Below are 14,880 nucleotides of genomic sequence, written 5' to 3' on the forward strand. Positions count from 1 at the left end.
AGGCCACTCTCGCAAACATCCGCTCGAACGCGGCACTTTCTAGTGCCACGATTTTCGAATGTTGTCTGATCTATTTTGCTGCATATAGCGCACCCATCAGAACGATGGGGTGCGCTAAAACCCGCTGTCGAAGGCAGTAATGTGCACCCAAAAACGGCTGTAAAATCACAGCAAAACGCCACAATCAAAATCGCGGCGTTTTGCCGACGGCATATGTGAGAGTGGCCTAAGTCAGTTCTTTAAGGGATAAAGTAAAAAAAGGCATTCATTGTTTTTTGATTTATACACTGTGTAATAATAAAGGATAAATCAAGTAATTTTGAAACCATAACAAATCAAAAAGACAAAGACACATTTATCTATTAAAAAAAAGTATATTTTATTCCAACAATTTGCAGTTTGTGCAGCTGCACCATGAAAAGATGATGTATCATTAATTAAAAGCACATACCCAATTCAAGGGTGGGGATAGAAGACAGCACAGGGCCCCTGCGCAAGCACAGTATGAGGGCCACATGTTATGTAACAGTCAGTTGGTTAAGAGTAAAGTGCTTCACATAGTGATCCATTCTAGTAGGTTTTTAAAGGGGTTTTCTGAGCTTTTTTTTAATACAGCTGATTATGCCCTAAAATCATAAATGATCATATAGTCACCCATCCTGGCTTGCTGCTGCTCCAGCGCTGACTTTCCATTCATCCTTCCAGGTCTGTTTACAAGCTGCAGAGTCAGCCTGGGAACGAAACATCACAGGCTGCTTCAGCCAATTAGGGACCTCAGCAGTCAAATACTGAAGTCTGCGAAAGGGGCGGCCCAAGATGCCCTGTTAATAGGCTGACTCTGCAGCCTGTAAGCTCAGAGTGCTGGTGGAGAGAATGTTGGTGCAGTCCTGGAGCTGTGGGGAACCAGGACAGATGAGTATAGGATCTTTTATTGTTTTAGGACATAAGCAGCTCAAAAAACAAATTGCACTGATTTCATCGTATTTACTTGTGCAACCTGTAATACAATATCTTACAAAACATAAGAGATCATTCATAACAAGCATCTTAACATGGTGACGCAAAAATATCCGCATGGGCCAATTCCGTTCCAGGTTAAAAGGTCTCCTACGGACCTTTTACATGTGCAGAATAATTCTGTAAGACGCACCTAAAAACATAGCTTAATCTGCTGCTGCAACTTTCTGCTCTATAACATAATTTTCTGTGTCTTTAGGTGCGTCTTGCAGAAATATTCCGCACGTGTAGAAGGTCCCTTAGCCAACAGGAAAACACCTTTTTTAAATGCGGAACGAACAGCCATCAGTTGACAATAGCAGATCCATCAGTTAAAAACCCTGAAAACAAAAATCAAATTCCTGGACATGCTGTAGGTGACCAAACACTTTTTCCATTATACACTCATCGGCAAGCATGAGCAGCTTGAACTGTTTTGTTGTACATCCTCGTGTTGGTGGCACCATCGTTACAGGCCCCTGCACATTGGAGCAATTTAGAGGCACTTGGCTGAAGGACATTTGGCCTCACAACACCCATTACGTGTACTGCCTTTGATACCCACCGTCGCCTCTGTTTGAAAATGGACTGATACAGATTACTACCGGACTGTCTTCAGCAACTAACCCAGGTCCAGTTGGGACACTGAAGACAGCCGTGTTCATGTATGGAGACCTAAGGGTGAGGGCCTCAGTCCTGCCATTGAGTGCTGCATTGATTGGCTAGCACGCTCGAGAACCAATCAGAGCCATCGCTTCCTGGAGGCGGGATTTATGAATATCGGAACCACGAAACGATCTTCTATCTGCAGCTGAGGACTGCAAGCAAGCACGTCGGAGCTCCGGAGATCAGATGGGAGGACACGGACCGCAGCTGCTAGGTAAGTATAATAAGACATCCCCAAAAAATAAGACCAAGTGCCTCATTTGGGGTAAAAATTAATATAAGAGTCTTATCTTCAGGGAAACAAGGTGTATATATGTGTATGTGTATATATATATATATATATATATATATATATTCACAGAAAGTCTTTTGGAACAAGCTAAGTTTTTTTCTAGCAGCTTCTTTTTCCCTAAGGCTGGTGTCAGATGAGCATATTGTATCACATTTGTAATAATCTTACAGATAACATTACAACTATATGTTATCAGTATTTGATCTATTTTTAACTCCATTTATTTTTATTTTCTACTTGGCAAATAATGATCCATATTAGCCCAATAGAAAATAATACCAGATAGAGGCACTAATGCAAAAAATAGGTCATTTTTAAAATATATATGAAAAATATGGCTATGTGAATAGATTTACATTAACTACGTATTAAGGTCCACAAAGCACAGACCAAATACAGAGCTAAAATAAACTTGTATGAAAGTGACCTAAAAGAGGGGGATTGCTGAGCGGCAACCCTCCCTATGACCTCCATATGCCCCAATAGAGCATTTACTAATGACACCTCGCACCCCTATAAAGATATATTATTGAATTAATCAGTAGAGAGTACTGAACCTATTTAAGATTCAAAAGTCCTAGCTGATATACAGCAGACATTGTCCTAATGCCAGTGCTCAACCCTAAATAACCAGAACTTGGCCTCCGTTATCACCCTTCCCTGACTGCTTTAAGGCAGAACTTTGAAAAATATGTGGTCCATAAGTGCACTTATCCGTTTCCAATGTTCGTTATTACTGACAACAAGCAGAGATCTTGGAAAATGGTAAGGAATTTAAGCACACTATTTTAGAAAGTTGCAAAACATTACACTAAACTGGGAATAATCTCAGCCTTCCTCTGGATCAACAAGGGTGTGAAAACAGGCTGAACTAGATGGACATCCTCTTCTTTCAGCCCATCATACTATGTTACTATGTGTATTCACATCTGTTAAACATGCTTAATATTTCAGAATGACATAAGCATTACATATTTTTTTACATAGACTTAGAGCCTCTTGGATCAATGTCAAATATTCCTTCCATGTGAAGTAGACTTTAATATGAAGATGCTCAGTAGATGGTTCTTTGTGCTTTTATTGTTTTGTGTTTTTATTAACCACATCGCATGCACACACAATGAAACATGCTGATTGCTACACAGCGTAAAGACAAAAGGATTGCAAAGGTTACAGTGTTGAGCGGTGGTTGGGGCCTCCGGTCATTCAAAGGAGACGAGATAATAATGCTTCTATTCGTAACATGCTAGCATTCTAGTTTTCTGGTTAATCATGTAACTCTGGTATCTTGACAAATGAGAGTGCAACGGGAAATCTGTCATCTGATGTAGTGATGGGATTTTCAGCTTTTTCGTGATGATGTGACGTTCTTCTCCGTGACATAGCCTCTCTTTGTTCTGCAAAAACAGGCTGTCCTCCTGCGGGCCTCTGTACAGCCCAGCGAGATCTGCGTGCTAGAGGAAATCGCTTATTCATTTCAGAGAACTAATACAGAGTAGTAGCACCTCTTATAATTTACTGGTTGGCATGGCAACATTACCATATTATGGTCATTGTGTTGGGAATCCCCGGGATCAGATGATAATGCAATTTTAATGAGTCTTGAAAGAATGAAACTGTGAAACGTAATTACTATGCCTGAAAGATTAATAGCCGCTCTGCCACAGGACTTGGTCGATAAATAGCCAATGTGTGTTACACAGGGACCCATTCAATGTTAACCACATTCATTGTCTCCTCAGCACATCAGGAACTGCATAATTATTACAGCATGAATTGTTTCTTTTATTATTATACAGACATGTAATCAACCCATTGAAAAAAACTACAAATGCAAATTAGATAAAATAACCAGTCTGGCATTTTCTTCCAAAAGGATTCAGTAGGTGGCTGAATTGAAGGGGTATTCCCATCTCAAACATTATGGCATATGCACAGGATATGTCATAAATATCTGATAGATGCAAGTCCCACATCTAGAAAAACTGCATCCCCCACCTTATCTCTGTGGTCTGAGGTGGCTGAGACTACAGAAACAGTCCATCTGGCTGCCTATGCCATTTCTGTAACTCCCATTCACTACTATAGGCATTACAGTTATGGTGGCGGATGCATTCAGATGGCTATTCCTTCGCCATTTTATAAATACTATATATATATATATATATATATATATATATATATATATATATATATACACACACACTCATTGTCAAAAAGAGTCAAGCCCCTAGAAGAAGTTGTCGTTTCGCTGCAAAACTTGGCATGCAGTTACATCTCAGGCAGATATACAAATGATTAGAGTTGTGGTGTAATTAGATGAACAGTCTTGCCACCTGACAACCTAAAAGTGGCTCTCAGAGGCTACTTCTATGTAGTGGACCTCTTTTTCCGCTTGTGTAGAGCTTATTGATCAATAGACATACCTCTACAGCACAATTGTGGGATTTCACCCAGTTAGCAAAATTTGAGAGGAGGCGCATTATTGGAATGCAAGAAGCTGGATGGACGTATCGATGAACTGCCCACCACCTGGGCCGTTCTGACCAGACTGTTAGGAGGTGTTGGGTCCAGTGGATGTGTGAGAGCATGCATACAAGGCTACCAGGCTTGTATGCCCTCGATAGACCACCAATGGAGAGCAATGAACAATGAAACTTGACTGCTACAAAGTGGAACTGGGTTGCTTCATTGACGAATCCAGGTTTAGTTTGGGCACTGATGATAGCCGTGTTTGTGTCTGGAGACCTAGGAGTGAACCCCTCAATCCCGCCTTTGCTGTGGTGCAGCACACTGCCCCCACTGCTGGTGTGATGGTCTGGGGGGCCATCACCTACGACAGTCGGTCACCTGTAGTAGTGGTACGAGGGACAATGACCGCTCAATATCAGGACACCCTGTTCCTCTCATGGCAAGGTTTCCAAAAGGTATTTTCTAACAGAATACTAAGCCTCACACAACAAAGGTGTCACAGGAATGTCTCCACAACATTGTCACACTTCCGTGGCTGCCCGGTCAACAGATTTATCACCAATAGAACATGTATGGGATCATCTGGGACACCAACTTCAACAGCCTATGGGTTTGCACTATCTAGAGGCTCAGTTACAGCAAATGTAGAACGATATGCCACAGGATACCATACGGAACCTGTATGCTTCCATGCCCGTCCGTATCACATCTTACATCCAAGCTAGAGGTGGCCCAACAGCGTTCTAGAACATCCCTTCTAGTGATCAGTTTTCTGCAATAAATGATCCTTTTGCTCTGATATTGTAATCACGTATATCAACATTACAATCACACAGAGAAAGTTTCATTCGATTTTGACAACTTCTTCTTGGTGCTTGATTTTTTTTTACAATGAGTGTATATAATATATACAGTGTTCAGCCATAACATACCACCTGCCTATTATTGTCTAGGACCTCTTGTGCTACCAACACAACTCTAACCCATCGGGATATGAGTATTGTCTGCATGTTTTTCAGAAAAAGTACTTTATTCTTCTATTTAGTAACGTGTCAGCCCTCCCTTTGCTTGTATTACAGCGGTAACACGTCAAGGCATACTTTCCACAAGTTTGTGTACATCCGGGCAGGAATAGCTCGCCATTACTCGTACAAGGCTGTGAGAAGAGATTGTTGTGAGGATGGACGTGGGTGGCGGTGTCGTACCTGTCGTTCCAGTTCATCCCACAAGTGCTCGATCGGATGAACGAATAGTTATTACAAAATCAGCAGGTTTTTGTTATACCCATGCCCTTCCCAGCATACTGTTCGGCAAACTCAGTATTTGCCTATTTGCTGATTTTCTGCAGTGCCCAAATACTTTTGTCCATATAGTGTACAAGGCCTCTGAGGGTGTCCTGTGGCATTTGGCAGTAAAACATTCAGTATTTAGAAGATCCTTTAAGGAGGATGTCTGCAATATTAAATGTGTGTTAGGGCCCATTCAGACGGGTAGACCCGCAACATTTTACACATTGGCATCCATACATGCTGCCAGCAGGAGCTGGCAGAGACCACGTATGGGCTGCAAGTGCACTGTGAATGGACATGCCCAGTGTGACTCTTCTTTTTTTGTTTTAAATTCTCCACTCCGTTCAGAGTGGGGATGTGTATGAAAAGGCGGTTCATAGGCAATGCAATGCGTATGGACAGCGTATCATATGCAACCTCTACAAGGGTATAGGGCTCACACTGCGTACGTATGCAGAGAGATAGAGCATGCTGCGACTTATTTCTCTTGCGTATCGATACGCAGTGTTTTAATGTTATGGCTGATCATTGTGTGAATGTTTTATCGAGAACTTACTTACTCACCCCTGTAATTAGTTTCCTGTTCACCATGTCTTGTTTCCAGGGCATGACATACCGTTTAGGGATAATTGGATGCCTTCGGGAGAACTCTGAAATATGTGATTGAACAAGTCTGTAGAAAAATGCAGTAATATGAATTAAAGACTTGGATTTTATAGCAGGCTTGTACAACTCGGCTCATACAAATCAGCACCAGCCATCTTTACAGCATCATTTCTTTAGGCTGGTTTCACACACAGCATTTTGCAATGTCTGCCTTTCTTGCAACCAGGTATTACTTTAGAGCAGGTGTGTCCAAGCCACGGTCTGTGGTCTAGATGGCGATGAATGCGGCCCACAGGGGTGGATTGGCCGTTTACTGCACAGAGAAAATTCCGTGAGGGCCGACTGCTCTGTAGGCCGGCTGCTGAGCTTCATTATACACAGACTAGCTGCTGTCTGTGACAACTTAACTACATGCAGCTGGTCCTGTGTGTAAGAACCACAGCGGCCTGCCTGCCCAACTACTACTGTGTATGACTGTGGAGTACCGAGACACTGGCGAGCGAGGAGAAGGAATCCAGGGGTCGGCACTTACCGTTCAGCCACTGCTCTTGCTACTCCAAGTTGTAGGAGAGTCACTGTGGAAAGGAGAGCCAATAGGGAGCCATGCTGGTCGAGTCTATGCCAAAAAGCCCCCTCGTTGGTCCAGCACCTAGTAGTCCTGCCTCCAGGCCTTGCTGATCACACGACAAGCTGCCGGCCTGGAGGCATTGGGACATACTAAGAGGAGCAAAGGCAAGCAGACCAGTGCCATTGTTAGCTGTGCCTCTTCCTGCACCCTCTCTAGACCAGCTAGACCAGTGCCCGGTAGCAGAACTATGAGTCTGTGTTAGTAAATGAGCGGACGGCCCAGTGCAGACACTGATTAGTAGACTAGCCAGGTCAGCCTCCCCAGCTGCATTAAAGGGGTTGTCTCGCGCCGAAACGTTTTTTTTTTTTTCCATAGGCCCCCCGTTCGGCGCAGGACAACCCCAAAGGATGTGTTAAAAAAAAAAAAAATTATTACTTACCCGAATCCCCGCTCTACGACGTCTTCCTTCTTCTTCCTTCACCAAGATGGCCGCCGGGATATTCACCCACGATGCACCGCGGGTCTTCTCCCATAGTGCACCGTGGGCTCTGTGCGGTCCATTGCCGATTGCAGCCTCCTGATTGGCTGGAATCGGCACACGTGACGGGGCGGAGCTACGAGGACCAGCTCTCCGGCACGAGCGCCCCCCCCCCTTCACCAGGAAGAAGACCGCACAGCGCAAGCGCGTCTAAAAAAGCAAGAAGACATCAGAATTAGACGGATCCATGGCGACGGGGACGCTAGCAACGGAGCAGGTAAGTGAATAACTTCTGTATGGCTCATATTTAATGCACGATGTACATTACAAAGTGCATTAATATGGCCATACAGAAGTGTATAACCCCACTTGCTGCCGCGAGACAACCCCTTTAATTTAGAAGTCATTAGTTCAGTGCTGCCTGCCTCTGTCTCTCAGGTGGGTAATAATTGATTATTTGAACCCTAAGAGTACGTTCACATGGTGGAATTTTCACATGTATAAATTCCACCTCTAAAAACAGTGGCGAAATTCATGGCTTTCTGACGGGGTTTTTGCCATGAATCCGCACGCAGGTTTAGTCCGGTCAGTAGGCAAGATTCACTTGTGGATCGCAATGCATTTTTTTAGCGTTTATGCATTTTTAATGTGTGGCCCATGACAACTCTTGTTCTTCTTCCAGTGTGGCCCAGAGACACCAAAAAGTTGGCCACCCCTGCTTCGAAAATGCAGCATGCTCTAGGTATCGTGTTTTTTTTTTTTAAGTTTTCCCCAAAAGCACTTAAAAAAATGCATATTCTAAGTGATGCAAATAAAAAAAAAACATGTATATTGAGGCCGGCTTTACACTGGCAATAGCCTATCGTGCGTTGCGTGAGTGAGTGAAAACACATAAAAAATTAAACCAATGATTTTCAATGGTTTCATTCTCATTTGTGATGCCTTTACTGCACACTCGCAGCGCTAAGAAAAATCTGCGCTATTGCCCATTGTTTTCAATGGGGCCAGCACCAGCAGCGCTGGGCCCATTGAAAGCATAGGGAGTACATTGCGCTCCCCTGAGACAACTGTGACAGCTATGGCAGAGGTGCACGATGCTATTCCATTGCTTTCAATGGGGCCAGAGCTGCTGCCGCCCCATTGAAAGCAATGAGTTGCAGGCAACCCCCGCAGGGGATAAAGGAATCCCCTACCATAGCTGTCACAGCTGTGTCAGGGGAGCTCGATGTTCTCCCTACGCTTCCAATGGGGCTGGCGTCGATCACATTAAAAAAAAATGGGCAATAGTGCAGATTTTTCTTAGCACTGTGAGTGTGCAGTGAAGGCATCGCAAATGAGAATGAAACCACTGAAAATCATGACGCAATGATGAAGGACTGTATGGAGCCAGCCTGACATGTGTATCTTATTCCTAGATGTGTTTCTGAATGGTTTTTAAATCCTATTTAGATAAAACTTGCAGTTTTAAGGATATTCCAATCCTAGATCATTTCATAGTTTTTTTCCACAAAATACAAAAATGCCATCAAAACTGCTTGCAAAAAAACGTTAAAAAAAACAAACACAAAAGACAACAATGCTAGAAACGCATAGTGATGGAGCCAGTCAGCTATAGATTGGGCAATGTGCCCCGTTCCCATGTTTTTCACCTCAGGGGCAATGCATTACAGTGAATATTACAGCTGTGGGCCAATCATTCCTATTCATCATTACTGTACATGCATTTTCTAGCTGCATTAATTTTAAAGGTTAGCCAGCCTTTAAAAATGGATGGCCTAACCACAGGATAGACCATCAATATCTGATTGCTGGGGGTCCACCGCTCAGGATTGACGATTATCAGCTAATTGAAGGGTCTGCAGCAGTCAATCGGACAAACCTGTAGTACTCAGAACGGATGCTATAAATAATATGTAATTCTGAGTAAGTACAGAATTGTGCTCAGATGTAAACACTGAAGAGGCTATGGCACTTACAGGTGTGCTGCAGGCCCTTCAATCAGCTGATTGGTAGGGATCCTGAGCAGTCAACCCCACCAATCAGATATTGTCGGCCTATACAGAAGATAGGACATCAATATAAACTCTTCAAGTGCTTATCCAATGCCAGAACAATTATTTGCAACAATTTTCTTTTCCAGTTTTTCAACAAATATAATTATTATGAACACATTGACATCATCATCAGTCATCACACTCACTTAACCCCTTCAGTGGCAGGTTTATTATTATCATGTCAGTGCAACAAGCCTCTGAGATTTTCCTGAAGTAATTCGAAGTGGAAAACGTGTACAGTGGCACAATAACTGTGTGTCCTGGCTAGCATTTCAGCACTAGAGCTGTCCACGGAAATCTTCCGGAGTTTAACTGCATAGTCAGTGCAGCAAGCCCCAAAGATTTTCTGGGCGTGCCACTAAAGGGGTTAAATGTCACACAATATTCAGGCTATAATATTTATATAGCACATGCATATTACATATAACTCAAAATTAGGCTCTGTCCTGACTGGGGCTGTATATTTTGGGAGGAAACCAGAGTACTCAAAGGAAACTCAAACATACAAACTCCATACAGATGTTGTCCTATTGGATTTGAACCTAGGACCCCAGCACGGCAAAGTGGCACTCACCAGGCTCCCTCCCAGAGGGACACACGTAGCCTCAGCCAGAGCAGCCAGAGCAGCGCTGGGCCTCTTCCGGACATCCCTAGGAGATAATATTGTCATGTGTGACACCACCATTCCGTTACCCGCTGGAATGACCCTCGACGGTAAATAAAGGAGCCACAGACTGTGTAATGTATCTCAGGTCCCTGGGAACGGTCAGGGCCTGGCAAAATGTTACTTGGAACATTATACACGCAAGAATACACTGCTGCAGGTAAACAGAAGATTAGAGGTCAGGGAGGAAACTCGGGATGACACCGGTCCCTCAGTCACAGTTATCTGCTAAGAACCGCTCCTGGAAGGGGAACTCTCCACAGGAGAATAGGGGTAGGGTCACTCCACAGATACTCTCACAGAACAGTACCTCTACACGGTGGTCTTGGCCGTCTCTTCTCGCTCACTTGCAATCTCACTCTTACTTGTTGAAGGTACCCCCATGTGGCTGGCAACCCAGAAGAATAGAAGACCAGCAGAACTCTCTTCCTGCTCTCAGACACTCATACTTATCATCTCTCATGATGACAGGACATAAATTGATACATTTGCAAGCATCTCCCAGTCTCATGCAAGCATTAACCTCTCATTTGCTGCAGCTGTGCAATACACATAACAAGATGACTAGACAACTTTGCACAGCGCATCTACAAAAGACATGACATGTATGACATTTGTGGAGGGGCCAGGAATATACATTCTGGGCCACTACAATTACGCTTTATGCATCCAGTGTATTGATAATGAAATTATTTCCAACCATTGGTCTACACTGCCAATTTTAGCCATGATGGGCATAACTAATGTGTGATGTTGGATCATAAAGGACTAGGGAGCATCTATGTAGAATTTGCCATGCATTTATTTAGTTCTAGAAAAGAATCTTAAATTGGTTAATTAGCAAACAAAATACAAAGAAAAGGAAAAAAGAAGCAATGTAAAACATGTTATTACCCTCTAATGTCAGTGATGGTTGCTACAGAGACCAGGGTTCCAGGATTCTGTATGACTTCAATTGGTTCCTTTAAATTACTGCTGTTTTCTTCTTTTGGTCGCTTGTTCATTAAACTGTTCTGATTTGGGTTTCTGTGTTCCTGTTGTCTGACTGTGCTACATGTACTGCCAGAATCTGACATCCTGTATCGTAAGTGATGGTGACCCTTCCAGCCTGTTCTCTTGTTACAGTACAATACGTAGCTGGACAATCTGATGCTCGCCTGGATATTGATAGTTTCTACAATTCTCCTCACCTTTGCTCAGAATTGTGGTAACTGCTCCTTCCCTATTAATGTCAATCTATGTGTACTTCATCTAACAATAAAAGTGTTTTCTTCTTCTTGCAGCTTTGGTCTCACTCCCTGAGTTCTCTGATCCTGCCTCTACTTAGCTACTGTTGCTGTGATCAACAAGATTGTTTTCTGTGTACATGCAGTTACCTGCACGGCGGCCTGAGTGTTTCAGAGGTATAACATTTCCATTCTTTCTCCTGCTCATCAGCTCTTTGTCACTTTTCTAGACCGTATGGAGTTACCACACACATAGGGGGTGCAGGCTGTAGATAGACTGTATACTACTGTATGTAGGGTTAAGTGGTAGCATTTGTAAATATTGCTTAAGCTACTACAGCCTAAGGTTTCTGACTTTCTGGAGAAACAAGAGAATTGGAAAATGTTTCTAGATGTCCTGGATGTAATAAACTTACTCTGACAACTTTTGTTTCATTATGCAAATTAAGTAAAACCTTATTCAACAGTTAATGCCCTTTTACACACAACGGTTACCACTCAAAATTTGACCAAAAGCCATCTTTTGAGCGATAATCGTTGTGTGTAAATGTGTGCCCATCGTGCATTTACCATGCACTTTTCGTCCATTGCTGACTTCAGGTCAGCATGAAATCCGTTGTCCCTGATAAGAGGGACCGCACGCTGATAACATTCTTTAACAGCTGCTGTCCCGCTGGAGAACAATAGCAATGTATTTAGAGAACAGACCACCCGCTGCTCTCTAAATGCAGGCAAATGAAGCTGGTTAGCTACTAAAGGCCTGATTAACCCATTAGTACCTAATGCAAAATGATCGATCAAAACTGTCAGTTTCTGATGAATTTTGAGCGATCATCTGTGTGTAAATGCACCTTTACCTAATGAGGTATAATGCTCTCAGCAAACCATATATACTATCAGCAATCCAATATACTTCCTGTATTGATTCCTTATTGTTTTAAAAATCTCTGCTGCCAGTCATTCAGTAAGAAACTTTAAGCCACGTTCAGACATGGTAGATTTATCGCAGATTTCTGATGCAGATTCAGTTGATTTTTACGCTGATGGTTTGTGGGCAATATTTATTTACCAATGGTTATCTACTGCCAACAAAATCTACAGTATCATCCATAGATTGTCCTAACATTTGTCCCTGTCTCCAGTGGGGCTCACAATTGAATTTCCCTGTCTTAGACATACTCACAAAGTTCAGTTTCATGAGCCTATGAAACTGTAGCACCCAGAGCCATGCAAGCACTGGAAGAAAATATAAACTATACCCATATGTTGCCCTTGCTCAGTATTAGAAGCCAGGACATCAGTGTTGCAAAGGCAACAGAGCTGATCACTGAGCCGCCATGATACTGTAGATTTTCAGATCCAATGCATGCCTGTTATGTTGCACATTTCCCTTGGGTTCTCTCCACAAATTTCACTTTTTGTACTTTCTCCTTTTGGTTCATTCTAGTACAGCCATCAAGTAGATGACTTTAAAATGTTTGTCACCTAAAAATAATTCAGAACATATTGGTCCTCTCCTCTTACTATCTAGTACCCTCTGCAACCTTTCAGTTTGTTCTTTCCTGGCTCCCTCTCCACAGCACCGTGAATATCTAATTAACATAGCAAAATTATTATGGTCTATATACAATATGGAGCCTTGTGTGGTGCAGAGTGTTAGGGCAGCAGAAATGCAGTCCTAAGCTCTCACTCACAACCTGAAGGTTTGCGGGTTCAATCCCCGCTTGGTTGAAGGTTTACTTAGCTTTCCATCCTTTTGAGGTTGGTAAAATGAGTACCAAGTAAAGATGACTGGGGAAGGCAATGGCAAACCACCCCGCAAAAACAGTCTGCCAAGAAAACATCACGATGTGACATCACCCTAAGAGTCAGTCATGACTCAGTGCTTGCACCAGGGGACTTTACCTTACATACGATATGAAGACTCCACTATTCCATATACTTCGATGTAAATTTTATGTTTATCAGATGCCCTCAGAGACAGGTATACTATATTGTCATTTTTTGCATATTTGATTTTGTCTTTTCTTGTTGGTTTTCTATTGCTATGCCAGTAATATCACCAAGAAGATTTAATTAAAGGTGTTGTCCAGAACTTTTACTATTCATGACATACCTTCAGCATAGGTCATCAATAGTTGATTGGTGGGCCTATAAACAATGCAGGCCTATAAACAATGCAGACAGTGCTGGAAACAGATACTGCTGTCAATATCACAGTGGACCGGTTTGGTACTGCAGGCAGAGCTCACATTGAACTCAATGGGAGTTGTGCATACACTACCAAACCAGGCCACTGGTTTACAGAAAGCGCTATTTGCTTCCAGTGCTGTCCACACTGAAAGCACGGCTGACGATCTGCTTATCAACAGGGATCCTGACCCCTGCTAATTAGTTATTGATGACTTATCCTGAGGATATGTCGTCAGTAGTAAAAGTTGCAGTCAACACCTTTAAACATAAAAAACAAGCATTTTTAATGGAAGGGGAAAAAAGCCCGTTCCAGGGTTAAAACATATTGCCTGCTTTTACGTATAAAAGTTGATTTTATTTACAGCTGGCCTGGCACTTTACAAATGTCAGCCCTAAGCGAGCAGCATAATGTGACGCTAAAAGTATACAATATAGGTTAATTTTACGCTTTTTCCAGCAGGAGAAAATCCCACTAATACATACCACATGACTACATGCATTATGTAACAACATATCCGTAGGCACAGAAACATTTCCAAAACAAAACTAATAGAAGCAGATGTCCCCACATAAGCATGATGTTTTATATCTAGTGTCTTTGAAGATATATTAACTTTCTTTGATAGCTACAGAAAGTTAGATGCCTCACTAAAGTCTGTTTATATGCAATATAGAAATCAGAGAATTTAATAGAAGAATTCCTTCATTCTAGCAATGGCTACATACATGTTCCTCCTTACGGCTAAAGTAAACATGGACCCCTAAGACCCTTTTACACGTAACGATTATAGGCTCATAATTCGTTCAAATGACTGAAAATGAGCTATAATCGTTGCATGTAAACGTGGGCATTGTGCACTTTTCGCTTGAACGATGATTTTAAGGTGAACTTGAAATCCATAAATCAGCTAGTGAGAGATAAAGTATTTCTCACTAGACTGCATGCTGTTATCTCCACAGGAGGCCTGCCATAATATTGTATTCTGATAGGAGCCGCCAGCAGAACAATGCAGCTGTGTGCACAGCTGGGTGTGTGATTAAACACATGTTGGGCTCTGCAAACAGCTCCTGGAGGCCCTTTTACATGCAAAAGAAGATGATAAAGTGTTAATGGTCATTAACACTTCATGCAAATAGATCGCAAAATCTTTCAGTCGTTTGAAAGATTGTCTTTGCGTGTAAATGGGCCTTTAGATGCACCCTACACAAATATGTCTCTACCTTATCAGCAAATATCACCGTGCCTCCACATTGCTGTCCCATAAAAAGACCCATTAATACGCAATGATTATGAACGATTATCGTTAAAATGGGGAGGGAAAATGAAAATGGAAAAAAACCCGCATTCTTAAAGGCTTAAAGGGGTTGTCCCGCGC

General features: G+C 42.5%; 1 protein-coding gene across 1 annotated transcript; it reads right to left on the reverse strand.

The window, feature by feature from the left end:
- Nucleotides 1–362: 362 nt before the first annotated feature.
- Nucleotides 363–11,418, reverse strand: SPMIP10 (sperm microtubule inner protein 10). The gene is made up of 3 exons (XM_066603135.1): nucleotides 10,980–11,418; nucleotides 6,280–6,388; nucleotides 363–3,408 (listed from the first exon to the last, which is right to left on the reverse strand). The coding sequence occupies exons 1-3, from the start codon at nucleotides 11,159–11,161 to the stop codon at nucleotides 3,187–3,189; spliced, it is 513 nt and encodes a 170-aa protein (XP_066459232.1). The 5' UTR covers nucleotides 11,162–11,418; the 3' UTR covers nucleotides 363–3,186.
- Nucleotides 11,419–14,880: the final 3,462 nt, after the last annotated feature.

The sequence above is a fragment of the Eleutherodactylus coqui genome, chromosome 5, assembly GCF_035609145.1.
Source record: "Eleutherodactylus coqui strain aEleCoq1 chromosome 5, aEleCoq1.hap1, whole genome shotgun sequence".
NCBI lineage: Eukaryota > Metazoa > Chordata > Amphibia > Anura > Eleutherodactylidae > Eleutherodactylus > Eleutherodactylus coqui.

Coding starts and splice junctions, on each gene's coding strand:
- SPMIP10 (XM_066603135.1), bottom strand. CDS start 11,161: ATGTCAGATTCTGGCAGTACATGTAGCACAGTCAGACAACAGGAACAC. Junction 6,389..10,979: donor ACCATCACTGACATTAGAGG/GTAATAACATGT, acceptor ATTTTTCTACAG/ACTTGTTCAATCACATATTT. Junction 3,409..6,279: donor ACAGGAAACTAATTACAGGG/GTGAGTAAGTAA, acceptor GATTTCCTCTAG/CACGCAGATCTCGCTGGGCT.